The 21,283-nt window shown below is 36.4% G+C and overlaps 1 protein-coding gene across 3 annotated transcripts in view; it reads left to right on the top strand.

The window, feature by feature from the left end:
* The window catches only part of PDE5A (phosphodiesterase 5A), a gene marked incomplete at both ends in the record, with an annotated part of 60,996 nt that overhangs the window by 34,165 nt on the left and 5,548 nt on the right, over positions 1-21,283 (top strand). For 2 of the 3 annotated variants that reach the window (XM_080343993.1, XM_080343995.1), the window contains 9 exons: positions 224-308; positions 4,153-4,328; positions 5,747-5,806; positions 11,127-11,273; positions 13,551-13,676; positions 15,790-15,884; positions 19,228-19,315; positions 20,460-20,560; positions 20,655-20,732. In XM_080343993.1, the coding sequence (XP_080200119.1) occupies positions 224-308; positions 4,153-4,328; positions 5,747-5,806; positions 11,127-11,273; positions 13,551-13,676; positions 15,790-15,884; positions 19,228-19,315; positions 20,460-20,560; positions 20,655-20,732 (956 nt within the window). The remainder of the gene's footprint in view (positions 1-223; positions 309-4,152; positions 4,329-5,746; positions 5,807-11,126; positions 11,274-13,550; positions 13,677-15,789; positions 15,885-19,227; positions 19,316-20,459; positions 20,561-20,654; positions 20,733-21,283) is intronic. The other variant, XM_080343994.1, reaches the window with a different exon arrangement.

Below are 21,283 nucleotides of genomic sequence, written 5' to 3'. Positions count from 1 at the left end.
TGAAGATTATCACATCATTACCTGTGTTATCACTCACCAAAGCTTGTATCAGATACGTTTATTATACTGTCCAGCCAAAGATGTGCAAATTCTTTGAAGACATGGTTGCTTTTTGAAGGAGTACGTAAACCAAAATATCTATAGACCCCAGCTCTACAGCTTTTTTACTTCAGCCACTTGAACATCAGTCTCTAAAACTGTTAACTGTATTTTTTTTTAACAGAATGACAATGCAGAAAATGTAAGTCAACACATAAAGAGTTTGCTGTGTACACCAATAAAAAATGGAAAAAAGAATAAGGTGATAGGTAGGTATCTTTACAAAAATTTTTTTTTTTCATACATTTCTTATAAATATTTCTGTTCTCCACACTAAAATCTCAGCAACATGGAGTCTCAGTCCAGGACAAAAGATCCTTAACTATCATGTTTTCAACTAATAAGTCCACTGCAACCTTGACTGTAAATCAATTACCTAGTAAGTTACCAAATATCTACAACAGTCTTGTGATACTTCACCATTTTTGTAGCTTCTTGGTATTCAAAAATTTTGTGTAAGTAAAATTATTTTCATTGCTTCCTGTTTAGAGGGTCAGTTACCACTCTTATGTCTTTAACAAGGCGGTGAAAGGAAGAGAAGATCTAAATCAGTAAATAAGCTCTTCAGGCCTGAGCTGTTTGTAGTGTTGAGCTTTTAGGGAAGAGTGGTGGCATGTGAAAAGGCAAACTGAACTGCACAGACATTGACAGTTGCCATAAATGAGACTCAGCTACGGAAAGATTTGTACATTAGAAGGCCAGCTGCTGTGCCATTTTTGTGCTACAAATGGCCCTTTAGAGGTCCTTGCTTCTATCTGTAGATTACATAGGGAGCTGACAGTCCTATCTCAACACACTAGTTTGAGTGTCTAAAGCTACCCAGTGTAAATATCTCTGCAGCATCTCCTTTGCTTTTTCTAGAACTACTCTTCTTCTATTTTAAACAGTGGCCATACTAAACTGGTTCCTGGGGTGACATTTTCAGAAGTAATTTGACATTACTTAGGTCCACAAAGGCCTAGATTCTTATGGAAACTTAGAAGCCTAGTTATCTCTAGTTCCCCAAAAATATTTAGGTGGCCATGGTTGGGGTCTTAAAGATTAATATACACCTAAATAGTTTTGAGAATCTGGTCAGGAAATAAGCTTAATGAGCTGTAAGTCTTTCAGGGAGTTTCACATTCACCTTAAACAAAGGAATGATGATGCTTTTGGAAATTACCATGACTTCCCTGTCCCATGAAGAGTAGAATGAGTGTCAACCTGCTTTCCTGGCATAAGTTCCACAGAAACAGAACATAAAATACACTGATTCCTAGAGAGCAGTATGAACCCAACTTCCTCAGCTTTACAAAATCTGGCAAGTAAATGCTGAGAGTTCCAAAATGCATTTTTAAATGGTCTTCCAATAATTTCCCTTGAGAATTACGCCAAAACTGCACAACCAGTGTATATAGTAAATATGAGGTCCCTTCTCCAAGGAGGGTGCTTTTTTTTTAACTCCTGCAGCAAAGAGAAATAGAAGAATCATCTTTACCTAATGGAGTTCTCTGAAATTTCTTTTGATATCAGCTTCTTTAATGAGTTCTTTTATTATGTTGTTTTAAATATTTTACCAGACCCTAAAAGACCAAGATGGAGACTGAACTGTTGAGCTCTAATTCGAGATACTTCACTATGCTGTTAGCTACTGATAAAACAGTTGCATCTGATCCCAAATAGTTTCTTTCTATTGTTATTTTCTATGGAAGTTCAAACTGAAGGTTTCAGTCTGGCCATCCGTTTAGGTGGGTTCTTCAAATCTGAGTAATTCTCATTGGGAAATGTTCTTCAAAGTCCTTTAAAGTTTCACAGCCTGCCTAATGTTCAGATCTTTAATAGGGCAAGGTCAATTGTAATGTATGGACTCCTCAATGTTTTGGGGAAGTTTTTGAAAAAGGATATGGTTAAATAGTCTTAAGCACTACATAGTATATTTACTACAAGCTTCTCTTTTTTCTTTTTTTTTCTTTTTTTTTTTTTTTTTTGAGACATTTACATGCATCCAAATGCCATGTGTTTTAAGGATTCATTTGCTCTTGTGGCTTATTCACTGTTGAGTCTTAATCTTGTGTTCATTACATCACAGTTGCTATGGAAATAATTATGTCATAAACAGATCTGAAAGTGATTTCCGTGAGATTTTCCTATAGAGTTTTATAGGTCAGCTTCTTTTTCCCAGGGAAAGTTAATATTGTTCTTAGTGAATCCTTATTCCCTGGCATAACACATTTTTACTATCATTCAAGTATCTAGTCATCTCATTCAATTAAGGTCCAGAATCCTGTTTGCAATATTCAGATGCCACAACCCCTGCCGCAACAGTTTGCAGCTACAGTTCTAATGTTCTTACTGATCTCTGTAGAAGAAACTGTGATACTAAGTTCCCCAAACAGAATGCAATTTGGAGACAGAACAGTGTTACATTTTCACCAGACATTAAAACTTCTATGTGCAAGGCCAATGTTCTTCTAAAAACATAGCTTGCATGTGTGTGCTACTGTTTCCTCACTTTTTCTACGTGCCGTAACAGGGAAGACGCACACTTGCTCCCTCATACCTTTTTCCTTTTAATTAAAACCTCTGAGCTTTTTTACTCTGTAAATATGGAGTACTATAATGATAGAAATACTTTCGTACAAAAATTATTAGCACTGGTAAGACCTTACAGTACCTGCTGATTATGTTCACTGATGGTATTGCTGTAAAATAGAATTCATTATAATCTCTTCCCTAACCAGAAGCTGAGAGCAAATCCACCCTCCCTGACCTTATGGTAGTGAAAGCATTCAAATTCTGTTCATATATCCTATGTATATTAGGAGTAGCTCTACCAATGTAAGAAAACCTACAAATTGTTAAGAGTGTTCTGGAAACATCATGCTAAATAGTTACCTTCTATTTTGCTAGTTAAATACATATTTAATGTATCACTCTTTCTGCGGCAAAATATTAATCATAAAATACATAAAGTACAAACTGGTGTGCAATAGCAATTTATAGAAAATTATTTTTTCAGAATTTTAAATTTGCAACTGTTAATTTTTACTAGCATAATTATTTGCAGTTGGCCAGGAAAATGTTGGCTTTTATCCTCAAAACTGTTAGTACTCATACTCATGAGAGTGAAAAAACATTTGGACTCACTTAATACAAAAATCGCCCCCAAAGCAGTTTTGGCCAAAACAATGTATGATTACAATGCATCTACTTTAATTAATATTCTGATTTCTTAGCAGAAGTTGCCACCCACTATGTAAAACTCAAGTGAGGTAGATGTGGGAATTTCTCTCTGCTTAAAACAGTGTCAGGGATTTAAGCTGCGGCAAAGTCTGGTTGAAGTTACGTGTCAGACCTTTCAATGGCATGTGCACAGGACAGTCCAGAAATTCTTTATGGAAAATAAACAGATGCAACTATCAACAAGTTTAAACCTAACAAGCTGAATTCAGTGAGATGCTCTTCAGTTACTTCAGTTGTCTTCGGAGTGGGCTGTAATTAGATCACACCCTCATAGAATCTGCGTGTGTACTTAAACTTTGAGCCTCAACTGGGGTATTCTCTGTTTAGTTCATTTATTGAAAAAAATGTCCAGCACTGACTCAAAGAAGGAAGTGAAAACTCTGTGTACCACTGTTCTGACTTTCATAAATATTCTTTTGGCATGGTTACAAAAATTTAATTAGCCTCCAAAGGACAAATTGTCTTTAGGGATTAAATCAATCTACAAGACTATTAATAATAAAAGCCAGGATTAAAACTACCCTAGAATTGCACAAGATAATCAAGTCTGTAAAGCCCTACATTTTTGGTTTATAAATCCTAACACATACTTTTGAGTCTACTAAGTAATATATAATGTTTAAGTATTTCTTCTGTAATACAGTGAAATTACCCCAAAACACTTCAGGGAAAATTATACAGCACTCCTGTGTGTCACTTTTATGTATTCCGGTGGTCTGTACTGTAGGCTAAACTGTCCTAGACTTCATTTTTCTCTTGATGTTCCATATAAGAGGTGATACTTTGGCAGTTCTTGGTATTACTTCTTTTAATTTCTGTATCCTGGCATAGGGGTTTGCCAGCTTGTGAATAAGATGGAAGAAAACTCAGGCAAAATAAAGGCTTTCAACAGAAATGATGAACAGTTCCTGGAAGCATTTGTCATCTTTTGTGGCTTGGGGATCCAGAATACACAGATGTATGAAGCTGTAGAAAGAGCCATGGCCAAACAGATGGTGACATTAGAGGTGAGTTCAAAATCTATATGGTCCTTAATTAGCCCAACACAGATCCTAATTTTCTCCAGACCCTGTCTGTTCTACACAAGTGCAGCTACTCACATGGATACTAAACAGAAATTGTTCTCCCCTAGAACAGCATTTGGCCTGTTGAATTGCACAATTTTTCTGCTTGTTTCCGTATCTGCCAGCAGACTATTTTATTTTGTATTGTATTTTAACTTCACTCATGAGATTTAGTGGTGAGCTGAATGTATCTTTTCCTCTACATGAGGCTACACATTGGCAACACAGCTGGTTTGTTCTGTTGCGTAGGAAGAGGAAATGGTTTGGGGGAATAGGAGCTTCCTTTTCTTGTCTGAGGTTTTCTATGATGATTTTGGCTCAGTCCTTTAGACAAACTGGTTTGTGGAGTAACAGCAGCATTATTGTAGGTTTTCAGCAATTTCCTCAGACTCCATCAAACCATATCAAGATGAACGTCATCTGGTCTCAGCCTTTGAATTGGTTACTGTTAAGTTAAACAGCTAAAGAGGGCCTTAGTCTGAAAAGCTGAATTACTCAGAGGTGATAACTTGAAGCTGAAAGTGAAAAATTTGTAGACTTTGGATCTCCTAACATTCACTATGTAAACAGAGTGTTTGCAGAATTCCTAAAATGGGGATTATGTACTCTGTAGCCTCTAAAAGAAATGTTACAACTCTCAAAGAAAGCTGTATTAAGTAATGTTAAATAAAAAAGTGGTAAAATAATTGTCAAAATCATTTCAGTGCTTTAAAAAAAAAAAAGAGCTGTTTGTTTATATGGCAAATCGACAATTCTTTCTCCTACTAGAATACTTTATCGATAATATAGGAAGTTCAGACAGATTATAGGTTGGTATATAAGATGGCTTCTTTACAAAAAAATGGCAGTTTCTAGCTGTTAAAAAAACTCCCTAACATTTTCATGTCCTGTGTTCTCAACAGCTAAAAATATGAGCTTATTTTGTTAATATAAAACAAACAAATTGTCTTTCAGACTTTTTGCCAAGTTTCATTTAGGGCAAAACTTCATGTCTGAATAGACATTATGGCAACAATGTCATGCTCATAATTATAGTTGTTTCATGTATTATTTGTCTATGGAAGTGGGGCATGAAAACTTTCCAAAGCGAAAATCAGAATTCTTTGCTCTTTTATAGAAACTATTTATGTCTTCTTGGCCTAATTATTTCAAGAAGGTTCTGTGCTGTGGGAGGTTTGTGAAAGCTGCAGTTATCTTCCCATATGTGTTCAGAGAGCTCCCTTAAAAGCAATGCAGGCTCTGCAAGGCCGATGCAATGCAATGCAGTGCAGCTGCAAGCTGAAAATCCTGCATTACAATAAATACCTTTTTATCACATCGCTCTTTAGTTTGTACTAAGAGCTGTTTTTCTCTTTCTCTAGGTTCTTTCATACCATGCTTCTGCTGCTGAGGAGGAAACGAGGGAGCTGCAGGTAACAGCGGTAATTGAATTTTTTACTATTACATTAGGAATATTTCATTAATAGAACAGCAAAAGGCAGTTTGTTACATAAGATGTGATCCCTAAACATGCAGGAGGAGATTTTCCAGAAATAAAAATGATAGTGAAGCTTAAGCTGGTTCCCTGAGTTCAGTCTATGCATCAAATAAAAGGGAAATGTTATGACGCCTACAATGAGAAATACAAGCTCTCCAGAGAGCTGTAATTACAGGACAATCAGGAGTATACTTACTGCCGTTCTCATGAGTTTACGTGACAGTAGCAGCTGATGCAATGTTAATATCGACTCACAATGATTAAGTATTTCAGAAGCAAAATATTGAGAATTCTTCTTTCTGCAGCTGAGCCAGAATGTTGTATATTTTATATCTTTGATACATTCCAAACATTCTGAGTATGGGCGCAACTTTATGGCCTTACACAGAAATTTTGTATTTAATTGTTAATGCAACAGTTATTTTTACTTTTATGGTTACTTTTCTGTGCAATGTCCTGTTCTGCTCATGTTTAATTCTGTGTTTAGAAATTACTGCCTAAAGAATAACTACAGCTACGATTTCCAGTGTAGTTCAAAGCCCAGCCTGTGTTTCATCTCTCCAGTTCTCTCTGTTGGAGGAGACATTCTGGGAAAATATCATCACCCCTGCTGTACAAAAGAAAATGGGAAGGATGGAGGGATGGAGAGGAAGGTAGACATAGGGAACCACAAGCTGGGTAGTATTGGACTGGACTGGATTGGACAAGCAAGGTGCCACAGAGCAAGGCAGAAGACTAAGGATAATTCTAGAATGGTTGGCATCACACAGATTTTGAATCTCTGTTGTACCACACTGTTGTACATCAATAAAGGGATGCTGACAAGACCAGCAATGTCACACATCTCTGATGGTTTCTCTTCAGGGCTTGAGTTATAATCTCTGTGGTTACATCTTTATTGGGAAGTAAAACAGAACCACGATAAACCTAGCACTCAATCAGTGACCACCTCCCCTGATTAACTGTCCATATGCTTCCTAGCACAATCTTGGCCCATGTCAACCACCACTTTCTAAGGTGATACCAGAGCACACAGTACCAGATCACATAGCACAGGCCATCTCCAACAGGCACTGGGGATAAGTACACCAGATTTAGCTTCCTCTAGCCTACAGTCTTGCAGTGCTATTTGAACAGGTTTTGCAGCTTCAGATATACCACATATCCTCACATCACATATCACATCACATCACATCACATCTCAGGGCATAAAACAAATACCTTTATTTTCATGCTATGAAGCCATCACTCTCAAGTTTAACAGAGCAACCAGATTAGTTCAGATCATTTGATTTGCAAGAAAAAACAAACAAACAGAACATAAAAAAACCCAGACACAGGCACTAAAAATAAGGGTATTGTAGAACTTCACAGCCCCACATGGAGCCTAAAGCAAACCCTGGGCAAATATTGCTCCTTAAATATCTGTTGTCAGCAAGTGCCATTTGAGAAACAGGATCATTGCTGCCTTTTTTCCTATGTCTCTGTACTCACAAAGTAGAACACAAATGTTGCAGTTTTCAACCTCTGTCATTTTTTTTCTGAAACTTCTTGCTGTTTCTGTGCATCAATAAAGGTAGCAGTATGTGAAAAGAGACAGGGACAAGGCAGTTTCAAAATAAAGTCATTTATGTTAAAGACATCAATACTCCTATTCCTACTGTGTTTCCCCAAAAGTAAGACAAGGTCTTATATTAATTTTTGCTCCAAAGGATGCTTACTTTTTTACATGTATAGCTGCCTGGACACTAAATTGACTTTTTCAATGAACTGTAACTAGGGCTTATTTTTTAACTAGGGCTTATATTTCAAGCATCTTCAAAAATCCTGGAAAATTATGCTAGGGCTTATTTTCGGGGTAGGTCTTATTTTTGGGGAAACAGGGTAGTCTTAAACTAAGTCTTGGATAAGTAGTGACAAAGCATGTACCTGCTACCCAAGCTGGAAAAGATATTAAAACTTACTTCCTTAGCTTCTTGTCTTAGTCAAGGGAGAGAGGTGAGTCTAGAAAGCAGTTCAGTGCAAGATATTTTAAGGACTGATTCAGGGTAATATGTGTGGCAATTCATTTCTTATGTAAATGATACTTTTCTTGCAATCAAACTGTCAGCAAGGTGTAGAGAACTTTATTTTCTGATGTGCTGACAAAGACTTTCCAAAAACTTTTGTGAAGTGCTTGTGCTAATATTTTCCCCTAATTAAGAATAATCCCTACCACACTACTGGGATCCCTTTGTGCTATTTTCCCATTAACACATAGACTAAAGTTTTGAAATCAGCATGTGGACCAGCTAACTAATATAACCACCCTGTTTGAAGTGATAGACAGATGATACTCTCATGTTCCTGGCTTCAGATTGTAAAACTTCTATTTAACATCTGGAGATGTGATCCAGCTGCCTAAATTACAGTGATGTACTAAGTCACTGTCCAGAAACTGGACCTTCCCTGGTGGTTAAAGCTAACACATTGCATATTACAACTTTTGTTCCACTACTGAGGGTCAGCAGAAGAATGGTGATTTAGTTGGCTTCAGAATTTTATTAATTTTTATTTTGCATGTATGTCATTGTACCAAGCCAGCCAAAATAGATTGAAATACTGTTTCTGAATATACCTTTTTTGTGATTTGCCTTGTTTTCTTCTAAATAATCTGATAGCACATAAAAGAGATGCCTTATCAGGCAGTTGGACTAGATGATTTTTGTGGGTTCCTTCCATCTGGAACTATTCTATTCTATTCTATTCTATTCTATTCTATTCTATTCTATTCTATTCTATTCTATTCTATTCTATTCTATTCTATTCTATTCATTATCAGCCTTGTGTAATGGGCTGCAGTCAAATTTTTCATTTCCATCGTCTTTTCCATGTACTACAGAATATTGTATTGCATCAATCACCTCCATTGAGCCTGGATACTGTCTGCAACCTGTGTTTTATCACACCACGCAAATGAAACAAAGCAAAACAGTTTATAGTTGCCACTCAGTTACCACAGTGGTCCCACATTTTTCTTTTGCTGCCAGTGTATTTACAAAAAACATTTTTGTTGGCCTTCCCATTCTTCACTTGTTCCAACTCAAGCTGAGCTTTGGTTTTCCCAACTACATACCTGCACACTTCGGTAACGTCTCTATATTCTTCCCAGGTAGCCCATCCCCACTTCCTCCTTCTGTGTACTTCATTTTTTCATTGAGCTCAGTCAGGAATTCCCTGTTCATCCATGCTGGCCTTTTCCCATGCTCACTTGACTTCCTGCATGTCAGAATGGACTATTCTTGTGCTTGAGGCTTTCCTTGAAGGTAATGCCTTGGCATATGAAATGAAGTTATAAGCTTTATCTGTAGGTTTTTCAATCATAAGAGAAGGCAAATTTTTAAAATTATTTTTTATGCTTAACTGGGTAATGAAATGGACTCACTAATTAATTACTCGTTATTAATTATTGTTATTGCAATGCCTATAGAAAGCAATATTAATGAAAAAAGTCACAGTTATGCGAAGAGGGGGATTAACTGGCACATTTTCTTCCTTTCTTGCTGTTTATAATATTCCTGAGGTGGAGAAATTGAGCAAGAGGTTGTAGTTGGGTCAGAGCTTACAGAAGCTGACCCTAGCTCAATAACTCAAAATTAAAATAGCTGATGCACTGTCATGTTGTAAAATGGGGGGGGCAGCAGATTGCTCTCCTGGCTTCAGTAAGCAAAAGAGGAAATATCTAATTCAGTTAAATAACACTTGACTAGCTATACAGTGCAGTTTTTTATGTCTAAGCTGAAATGAAACTTGTTGTGGCTGTCAAAGGCAGGCGATCAAGGAAGGGCAAGATAAATTATGAATGAAGTCAGAACACAGGCATGAGGTGTTCTGTTGAGCTCCTGCTGTGTCCTTCCAGCCCCTTTCCTCATGAAATACCAGACTGCAGTTGCAGTATTTCAGAATTATGTCATTAGAGTTCCTGAATGGTTGCATTATTTTCCACCAAGCATGCAGATCTGGTGGTTCTTTCACATGCTTATAGGTGAAATACCACATGAATCCAAACTGAGAGACACAAAATTACTGGTACAAGAAATGTGTAAGAATGCTGGAATTTTGTTTCCTGTGTAAATATTATTTTTCATAATCTTTCATGATTTTCCAATTCTGACACACAGGAAAGATAACAAACATATGGAACAGAGATGGGTACACGTGGTAATGGAAAGAGGTGATTTGCATGCTACATGTAATAATATTGTAGATTACGACACATGCGTCCTTTTCAATCTCAGCCTTCTAGGACACAGTTCCCCATGCTGCAGAAATGTTTTCCCCTAGAATTACAAAGAGGAAGATAAACACATAGGTTTATTTATTTCATCATTTCAGTTTTACCTGATTTTCTTTTGCTCCACGCTTATACTGAGGTGAAACGACTGTGAAGAAGTAGCACTGAGAACTCCATCTTTTATTCTAATGAAAAACCTGATACTAATTTTTGTTCTATAGTGTAAGACTTACCATTTATTTTTTTAGCAACCTTAACATCTGCATTTTGAAGGGCAACTAATACCTATACTCTGAATTTTATAACTAGAAAGAGTAGAGTTGCAGTACATAGAGTATTACTGACAATGAAAGTTATAGATTTTAAAAAGTATAGGGTTGAGGTTTTTTGTCTACTTTGTAATTTCAAATTTCACATTGAAGGTTTATGATTGTACTCAAATTAAATAAAAAACATTGTCCAAAGATTTTAAAGATTGTTGATCACAGGTGAACCCTAATTTTTCAGGTTTCTAGTCCTGAGAAAGCTCTCTCTGTGGACATGTTCTGACACCATAGTGCTGCACGTGGATTCTGTTAGGAACTCTTTGTTCTAGCTGGTCTACACTGACCTCTATTTTCTCACCGTCTTTTAGAAAAATTTCAGCAGTTACAGATTTTGATGTCTGCACGTACATAAAAACAAACATGTAACTCCAATGCCCCAGTATCTCAGTCTCCCAATTTCATACATATTCTTGGTTACAGTTTGATTTAGGTAACAGACTGTTTGTCCAGGTAATCCTTTCCTTATTCTCTTGATCTATGGAAAACCGCATGTTAAATCTAATCAAATAAGGTAATGTTAAACAAGAAAGGCTAAGGAATGATAAATGAAGAGTAATTATCAGGTTTCAGTATAATGTGAAGGTAAAATTCAGTATCTCACTACTCTGTTTCTGTTATGCTTTCTCTTTCCTAATGCTAAATTGTGTTCTCTTATTCTTCTCTAGGCTGCTGTAGTACCATCCGCACAGTCTCTCAACCTAACTGACTTCTACTTCAGTGATTTCGAGCTATCAGATTTTGAAACAACACTGTGTACGATTCGAATGTTCACAGATCTCAACCTAGTGCAAAATTTCCAAATGAAACACGAGGTATGAATGCTGTCAAATGCTTCTTCACGTAAAAACACAACTTCATTAAAGAAAATCAGGAGAACAGTGAAATGAACCTACAGTAAATATAATTGAAAATCTGTATTAAAGAGTACTTAGCAAACAGGGAGCGTATTTCAAGTGGGCAGTATTGGCATTTGTCCTTAGTTTGGTTCCACTGAATGATGAATTATTTGGTTAACGGACTGTAAGATGCTTTTAGAAACTTTGGAGAGCGGAAATAGAGGACTTGGTTAAAATTCAAATGAGTTTTAAAATCTATTGCAATATTTCAAAACCAGCAAGAATAAATATATAAAGACTAACAAAAGCAGTCAAATGCATAAATTAAGAATGGTAAACAAAAGAATAGGTAGCAAGAACAGACAAAAACATTTCACAGCTAATAATATCAGAAAATATGTAAAAGTCAATAATGTGTCTTAGTAGAAAAATGGGGCCAATTTCATTTTTTACTGACAGATGAGTGGGATTTTAGGCCCATGGAGTAATTATATTGTAGCTCATGTTTGAAGAGACACACAAAGATACAAATTAATTTTTTTTTTAAATGACCATTTAGGAGATTGATCAAAGTTTGAATGAATTAAGCTGGTTTTCTCCAGCAAACGGAATATTGAGGAAGGAGATCATAGTAACTTTTCAGTAACTGAAAGACAGTTATAGAGAGGATAGTAATAGAGGTTGTTCTCTATGTCCATATAAGGCAGTAAAAGCAATCAGTTTAGTCTTTCACCCACAAAAGATTAGGTTAGAGTTTAGGGGGAACTCTATAGTTATGGAGATAGCAAAGACTAAAATAGATTAGTTATGTGGGCTGTGGAAATTTCCCGGGAGATTTCTACCAGTAAATCTAGTTGTATATATGCATCTGTCAGAGGTGATTTAGGCAGGTATTCTTATTGTGCTCCTGGCCTGGAGGTAGACTAGGTAATCTCTTAGGCCTCTTCCAGTCAATACACACAATTTCTATTTTAAACCTTCTTTTTTAAATACTTTAATTTTTCCTTTATGTATTTTTCAACAAAACTGCTAAAGCTCAGTACAAAAATTCAGAGGGCACAGTAGGCAAACAAATCAGTAAAAGAAAATAGGTATTTATTTTCTACATCACCAGTTTATAGACCAATTTAGATTAGTAGAGTGTAAGGGCAGAAAGGAGTACTGTGTTACCTAGTAACTTGTACTTCCTTAAGAGATATGTCCCAACAGGAGAGAGGGTATCAGGTAGCATAGTAATGGGTGGACTTCTAGTTCCTAGTGGAGAAATTGTAATAGATTTGTAAAACCAGTAACACCATGACAATAGACATAACTACACATCTCAATAGAAGCAAGAGAATGTTGACAGCTGTGAGGCCAGATTTTTGTCTTTCCATACTAAACCTAAAGAAAACTGGTAGTAGCCCAGTACTGCTTTTCTAACAGTGGAAAGTCAAGAGAATACTGCTGCTTTTGTCTGTGCAGAATCGCTTATGTAGGTGAATGATACTGGATTTTCATTTCTGTCAGTACATTTTTCACTATGAACACTAAAACTTCTCTTGAACAAACCAAGGCCTAGGTCCTCAGTCAGCATTTACCATAAGGCAGTATGCTGTGGCCATTTAAACCAAGGGATCTGTTCTAGTCCACATCAAATTACTACCTGACCTTCATACCTTTTCACTTCCTTAGAAATAAAGTATAACCCACAACTTGTAATACTGTTGTGTAAAACATCCAGGACATACTTTCTTCCTGCATAAAAAACCCCTACCCAGTAATATAGTAGTTGCAGTCTTCATATATACTTATTTGCTTTCCAAAGTCCAATTCTGCTTGTCTTTTGACAAGCTGGTATGAGGGAAAAGCCACATGTTCACTATCAAAGCAGCTCTTAAGAGAACTCTAACTAAAAAATAAATTGTCTCTGTGAAATGTGTCATTACAAACAAGAATTTTTTTTCTTTCAGTTAGCTGAATATAACTCAGTTTCTGAACTGTGTCTGACACTAACATTTAGTTGTTAGTAATAAAAACTTGAAACCACAAGTATTATAATAGATACTCAATGAGAGGCTGAACTAGTGGCTATAAGCGTATTCTTATCTATGTTCACAATTATGTTATATTTTAACTTTGTTGAGGTTAAAGGGATTTTTTTTTCCTGTAAGAGAGATTATTTTCAAGCTGGGTTAGAGAAAGATTTGTTTTAATTAAAATAATATATTTCTAATACATTTTCAGTTAACCATGTGATGCTGTTTCTTAAAGGTTCTCTGCAGATGGATTTTAAGTGTGAAGAAAAATTATCGGAAAAATGTTGCTTATCACAATTGGAGACATGCCTTTAATACAGCACAGTGCATGTTTGCTGCTTTAAAATCTGGTAAAATTCAGGTAGGTTTTGGCATTTCTGCATTAAGAGTCTTTTAGCACAACAAATTCTGTAACAATGCATAGTTGATTGTCATGTCAGTAAGATGTTCATCATTCTGCAGTACTGCTAGTGAAATCAAAATAATTCTGTTGAAGACTTCTGGCTTTAGGTGCTTGGTTTGTGAAACTATTGTTGTGTTGTTACGTACCCAGTTTCAGTTCATTCCTCTGGAAATGATCAGGTGGATGTTCCCAATAGGAATATCTCAAGGCATGTACATGATTATGTCCTTTTTTAAAATTAATGATTATGCTACAAGCAAATAAAAAAGGTGAGGAAGAAAAGGACTGACCTTATTTCAGGATATTTCCTTATAATATTCAACAGAAATTTATGTAAGTTCAAGCATAGAGCTGAGTACAGATTTAGACAAACAACAGAACTTTTTTTTGAAATAAAGGTTTAAATGCTCATTTCAATGCTTTTGAACAATGTTTCAACCTTCCACTTAAAAGACATCATTGTTTTGAAAACAACCTAGTTAATCTTTAATACAAATACTGAAGGGCTAAATGATCCCCAACATAAGAAAAATGTTGATTCATTTTTTTCAAAATATGTTTTTAGGTTTTGGTTTTATATTCTTTAAGAAAACAGAATGTTTATTTTCATTCTTAATTAATGTGTTTCTTCAGTTTGATTACGGACAATGTTATTAGTGGGTTTATACTATTTTATGGCAAGCACTTCTGAGAATAAATAAATCCTGTATCTGTAGATCAAAACACAATATCAATAAAGAGGCATTCCCTTCCTCTACAAAGTTTGTCTCCCTAAAAAAAAGGGCTAGAAGATTCAAAGGCAAGGGCTTTTCATGTTCCTTTTATACTGAAATGGACATGGTAGTTTTGTTCTGTGTGTGGCCTAGCAATCTCTGATAGCTTGCTTGCTATTTTTGGAATCCTGTCAGCCTCCACTGCAATTTCCATAAATTGTTCTATTCCTAACTTTGTTGGGTTCACTCCACACTGATTTTCATGTCCTAGATTCTGGAGGCAGAAATGTTGTTGAACATAAGTCAATTTTCCATGGATTGAGTGGAAAAGCAAGGACTGGGGGTCACATTTTCCTAGGAGAAGCATAAAATCAGCCATTTCCAAACTGATTTGTCTTTTGACTAGAGTAAGGACAGGTTTCATGATCTAGAAATCAGATGCAAATCCACAGAAATTGTAACTGCTTAAAGAAAATTTGAATGTGATTGTACACAGGGTACAGCCCCAGAGTGGCTGGGCTGTCATTAGCTGATCAAAGTTCCTATCCCGACTGTTGTGCCTGCTGTTCTTGTGCCATTACAAAATGCTGCATGAATACCGTCGTTTTTTCCAGACTATGTTTCTTACAGGGCAGATATAAATAAATTTGCTGTCAAATTCTATTGAATATTAAAGATGCAAAGTAGTCACAAAAGAGAATCTGTAATCTCTCCACTAATCCTTGTTGAATCACAGAACCATTTCAGTTGGAAGTGACCCTCAGGATCATAGAGTCCAACCATAACCTAACCTAAGCTCCAGAAAATTTAATAATGAGTTAGATATTATTCAATTCTGCTTTCCATGGGTCTTAAACTTCTGTTAATTCATTTGCCCAATAATCAATGAAAAGCATGACATTTTTCCCTCCTGGTTATTCCAAGGACATTTCTATAATGAATTTTTATACCTATTTGGAGAATGTAGCCTAACTCCCTCGAGGTAACAGAGGAGCTGAGCTAGAAGTCATGGGGCCAGAACTAAAACCAATTCCCAATGCTCTCTCTTTGCTGTCAGGTGACATTATACAAGTCACTTTCTCTTCTACTGTCTCAGTTTCCTCATTAGTATATATAGGGCTAAAGGATGTTTCCTCTGAAAACTTCATTGAGGCCTGTGATGAATGATTACTACTGTGCACCACAACTTCAGAGATAACCCCTTATTCCCAGCACACCATTTTACATCCTTGTCTTCTTTGGGCCGGAACCATATCTGCTATGAGAATAAAGACAAGACAGCACATTTAATACAGATCGCTCAGAATAAATCTCTATTATAAAGCTAAAACTCACTTCTTGTATACTCTTACATACAGAGCAAACTGACTGACTTGGAAACACTGGCTTTGCTGATAGCAACTCTAAGCCATGATTTGGATCACAGGGGAGTGAACAACTCTTACATACAAAGGTAAGTAAGTCAAAGAGAAGTTAAATAAAAACAGATGAATACCAAAATCGCAGAGCTAAATTAAGTACAACCTAATTGATTTGATGTTGTGAGGCTGTACAACAGAGCAGGTTTGTATAAAGCAGTAAGTGCAAGAACAGCCAGAAACATTCAAGGAGTCCAAAGCAAAGATGCACGACTTGTTACTGACTATGATGGCAGATGAAGTGAACTTCCTTGTAGACCGTTCAGGGGCAGCATCTTCCTGCTCCTATTTCAGATGTCCCATACCCCTTTTCCCACAGAGTGACAGCAAAAGATCCCAGCTTCTATGGGACAGCATGTAGGAAACATGTAGTTTTTCAGATTGCTCAGCCAGGGGTCCCCCCACGTAGTCCAGGCTCCCACAAAGCTGAGATCTGCAGTCATCTAATACAAAAGTATCTCCATACCATTTTGAACTCCGACTGTTCTACTCATGAGTTAGCCATGTTTTTCCAGAATTCTAAGTTGATTTGATATGATACATATTTAAAATCACATGAGAAATGCGTGACTGTTTTGCACTGATTTTGGGTTATCTTTACTCTTGAACTTGGTTCCATTCTGGAAATACAGAAAAAAAATATAAAGCACAAAGTCCAAATATGTTTTAAAACCTTGAAAGAAAATATTTTTACTAGATAAAATATTTCACTTTGAAGTTATCAAAAAACATCGGAATTCCTCTGAAATCTTCTCCGTATTTTAATTTTTAACTAAAATTACATGTTTTGTTAAAATTTATTAATAGTTTCAGATCTGCCCCAAATCTGCTTTTCAGTGAATTTAGTATTCACTTCAAGGAACAGCAGATTCTTCAATTAAATAAATAGCCTGACTTAAAACATGGTATAATATGATGACTGTGATACAGCAATGTGTCCTGATCTGACCAGAGATGGGGAAAAGATACTCAGAAATGTACACTTGTATCTTTTTCTGGCAGAGTTGGAGAGTGGTTTTTTGGAAGAAGTGGTCTGCTGTTCTTGCTGTGTGTAAAGTCAGATATTAGGGAAGGCAAAGTTTGTTTGAGGCAGAGAATACTGAAAGGCAGAAAATAAGTAAGCTGAAGCAGAATTTCAGCTTTTCAGATATGTTCAGAATAACACTAAGACTAATGTGTAAAGGAAAAAAACTCAACCCGAAACCCCAGAAAACTGAGAGAGTAGCCTTTTTCCAGTTTCCTAATAGGGGATTCCAGCAGTAACTGTAGCCTTGCAGTTATTGGAACCGGTTAGCTATTTTTTGCTTTATTTATTTAAAAATAAATTTCCTGGAAGACATCTGGAGATGCGTCATCTCCTCTCAAAAATGTCCTGGGAAAGTGTCATAGACAGCAAAATCCAACATTCACACATGCTGTAAAACAGAGATGATTACAGCTTAATAATTCTTTTTCAATAAAAAGTTCCACAAATTTTGTTTTTAAATCTCTCATTTGAGTCTAAGTGAAAAGTTATTTTTTCCATGAACGGATCCCTTTTGTTGCATCACTGGAAGCAAGAAGAGTGGATACTTAGCATATGATTCTTTTCTTAAGAACAGGGTCTCAAAACTGAAAATGGTCCTGGTAGCAGAAATTACAGGAAATGAACTGCTTAAACATCTTCTGGTAGATATGCAGGAGTTTTGTTTTCTTTTTCTTCCAAACACACATGTAAAGTAGGCAAGCACAAAGCACAAAAACTGCATAACCAAACTACTGCGTTCACAAAGCAATGGTGTCCTTTGGCCTGGCATGGTGGTTTAACAGAAATGCTGTGTACTAGAGAAGTAGGATCTGAATTTATTTTGAGTACTTGTGTCTTCCCAGACAGCCAGGGTCTGTAAGTACTGAGCAAGCTCTAGTTTGGTGCAGTACTTGGGAAGATAACCTAAGATATTTCTCACATACTTCTCTCTTCAGTCAGGATGAACTTTAGGAGACACAGTATGCATCCCATTTAACTCAATGGGAATTTCACCCAGCATGCATTGGCACCATCCTACAATTTGTTTCCATACAGAAACATGCGAGCATATTTGCTCTATAGTCCTTTTGCAGTGGTCTCAGAGGAGGTGCTGGGCAGCCAGCCCACAATCATCAGGGGCTCGCATCCTTTAATCTCCCTTTCCGCATTTTTGTTTGTCTTTCCATCTTTCTCTCTACATTTTTGTGCTTCTTTAATCCCCAGAGTCTCCTCTTATGACTTCCATTTGAGTCTTGTGTGCACTCACGCAGGGACTCAATCCTGCAACCACTAATTCATCTGAATGATCCTTAACCATACAAAAAATCCCATGGAACTGTATGCTAATAAAGAATCTCTTACATGATTAAACATTTGTCAGTCAGATTATAATAATAGTAATAGTTTCAGGATCAGCAGCAAAACAGACTTCCAACAGAATCCAAATTTAGTTAAAGAGATGAGATAAGCAATGTGGAACCAGGGGCTAAAAGTTAAGATACAGTAGCAAAAGCTAAGAACCATATTACATAATGAGGAATGGAGGGAAATAAGAAATCCTCAAAGAGGAGGAGTTTCTGTATTTTGTCTAAAGCTACTCAAATAGTAAATTCTATTTTCTAGACTAAGATAGCTTTAAATTCTGCATCCACATAGTTGGTTTCATGCTGTTTTTCACCACCTGTATAACCAACATTGTGTTTCCCTTTTGGATTTTGCCCTGAGCAAAGGGAAAGTAACGATATTGCGGTAGTTCAGTCATGAAGAGAATGGTGATGAATGAAGTACCGACACAGTTACCAACAGTGGGAAATTACTTGATCAGCATTTTGGGCCCTGCACCCGAGTCCACTGAGGTCAACAGGAATTTTGCCATTGCTATCAGCGGCCTTCCAATTCAGTCTGTGTTATTGCTTATAAGCTCAGTAGTTGAGTTGACTAAATATGCCTGGCACATGTCTAAAACGTTAAAAAAAACAAAGCTGTCACTTAAATTTTGTTTCTGAAGGAACCCTTCTTGTTGCCTTTCCTTTTCACACAATAACTTTCCTGCTCTATAAAATGTTTTATTAGAGTATTACTCCTTGTGTGCAGCTGGTCTCTACAGGTAACAGAAGGCAGAAAACTGGAGTTGTCAGTGTTGTGACAAAGTAACAGCATTGGTTTATTATCTGTGCTCCATCTGCATCCTTCCAAATGCATTAATTTTGTTTGGCCAGTTGCACAGAAGGGGCAAAGGATCTGGTTAAGAACAACCATGGGTGGGTGGGAGTGAATTGATAATAAAAGGAGGACATTAAAAGGGAAGATTTTCTGGATTAGTAGTATGTTTAATTTTATTTCTCCACCTGATGGGTCTTTTTACTCCTCAGAAGTGAACATCCACTGGCTCAACTGTATTGCCACTCAATCATGGAGCATCATCATTTTGATCAATGCCTTATGATCCTGAATAGTCCAGTGAGTGCCACATTTTCGTGCATGCTGAAGGAAATCATTCCCTATTCTACTTTTTATTTTTAGCTTTTGGATAGATTCCCACCCTTGTACATCTCTAAGTGATCTTTATTCCTTTTTGGGTAAAGAAAGAAATGCAGCAGTTCTGAAATCACAGCTTCATTTCAGAGTGCCACCAAACCTTACCGAGTGTTCCCTGATAAGGGAAGTCTTGCTAATATCCTTTTAAGTTCCTGCTTCCTTGGACCAAAGGAAACAAAAGGCTTTGTTGGCATTTTCGTGACCTCTTATGAACCACCAAACAAACCCAAGTCCTTGCCCTCATTTCAAAAAAACATTCTGGCCTATGCATAAACAAAGCAGTCCTGATGAGACCAAACCAAACACTGCTAATGTTGACATTCCAAAGTGAAGCCAAACCTAAGTAAAGTAAATATGCAAATAAAACTACATTCTTGTTCTATATTATTAACTAATTCTAAGACCAGTTATTCAGCATGCACAATCATTTCAAAGCAGTATATTTTCAGTTTGTTTTGTACCACAGGCATGGTACATCCAACATCCTTTGTATTGTAATGATTCTTTCCTATGCAGACAGGAAAATATGGAAAAAAGTGGAGGCAAGTTGCCATTTCACCAGCTCCATAGTGCTTTGCTTTAACAGTGGGCTGCTGATCTTAGATTTCTATGTAATAGCTTGTTATTTATTTATATTGCTTCTAAAAAATAATGCATTTTCATTTACATGAGGTGTATAGGCAGGTACTGGAATCTTATCATTCCTGTGTTTCAGGGAGGTGGGCAAGAGGAAAGAGAAATATTATGATACAGCTAGTAGCAAATTTAATTTTGATGAAGGAAACGGACTTAAAGGCTTTGATGTTGTTCTGCCTGCAGTTTCACTTTGTAATAGTCAATTATGATGCTGTTGCTGTGCAGCTTTCTGCCATTACTCAAGAGGACTGGAAATTTTATTTTTAAATTAGGGAATCTGCAAAAGGAAGCAGAGTAAAAGAATGACATCAGATATCAGCAAGCAACTTCCAATGATCCAGTATCTAAGAGACATTTTAGCAAACTGCTATGCTCTTGCCCATTTGACTGGTAACCGTTGTTTTTTGTTTGTTTGTTTGTTTTTGTAAAGGGAAATCAGATTCTCAGCAGCCTTTCTATTGAAGAATACAAGGCCACACTGAAAATGATAAAACAAGCTATTCTTGCCACAGACCTAGCACTATACATAAAGTAAGTCAGAGGCAAGTTTGGCTGGATGGTCAGTGCTGGATGTTTGAATTGTGTCAGCATGCTGCAAAATCTTTTGTTTAAACTTCTTTTAAAGGAGGAGAGGAGACTTTTTTGAACTTCTAAGAAAGAAGCAATTTAATTGGGAAGATCCTACACAGAAGGAGCTATTTTTGTAAGTAAACACAGAATGATTAGTTAATACTATTCATTAATTTTAATTAATATTAAGTTAGTTAATATTATTAGGTGAACAATTTACCATGTCATGTTGTTAATTTCATTAAAATTAGCAGATCTGTGTGCTCTGGGCCTGTACAAACTGGCATTAGTATATACATCACTGAATGACTCTCTAGATCTGAATTACTAAGTCCGCAGACTGTATAATAAATTTTGTTAAGTAACACATGGAGTTACATGAGCATTTTTGCTCTTCCCAAAGAGTGTAGGGCTCCTGTGTAGCTACCATGTTATTCTGCTGTTGATAGTTTATACTTAAATAATTGCTGAAACCAATAACTAAAGATTCAGGACAGGCAGTTTGTTTTGAAGCTGATTTATTACTGGAAGAAGTGAAGAGAATAGAAGAGTAAGAATAGAGACACACATTGTAATTCACAGCTACAGAAAAGCAGGCTTACGTAGGCTGTCTGAGAAAGGGAAGATGCTATATTTCAAATTCAGGGCCTTTAAACACCATTCTAATTTAGTCACGTTTTATGT

This window comes from Nesoenas mayeri (genome assembly GCF_963082525.1).
Source record: "Nesoenas mayeri genome assembly, chromosome: 4".
NCBI lineage: Eukaryota > Metazoa > Chordata > Aves > Columbiformes > Columbidae > Nesoenas > Nesoenas mayeri.
This window is presented reverse-complemented; position numbering and strand designations above follow the sequence as displayed.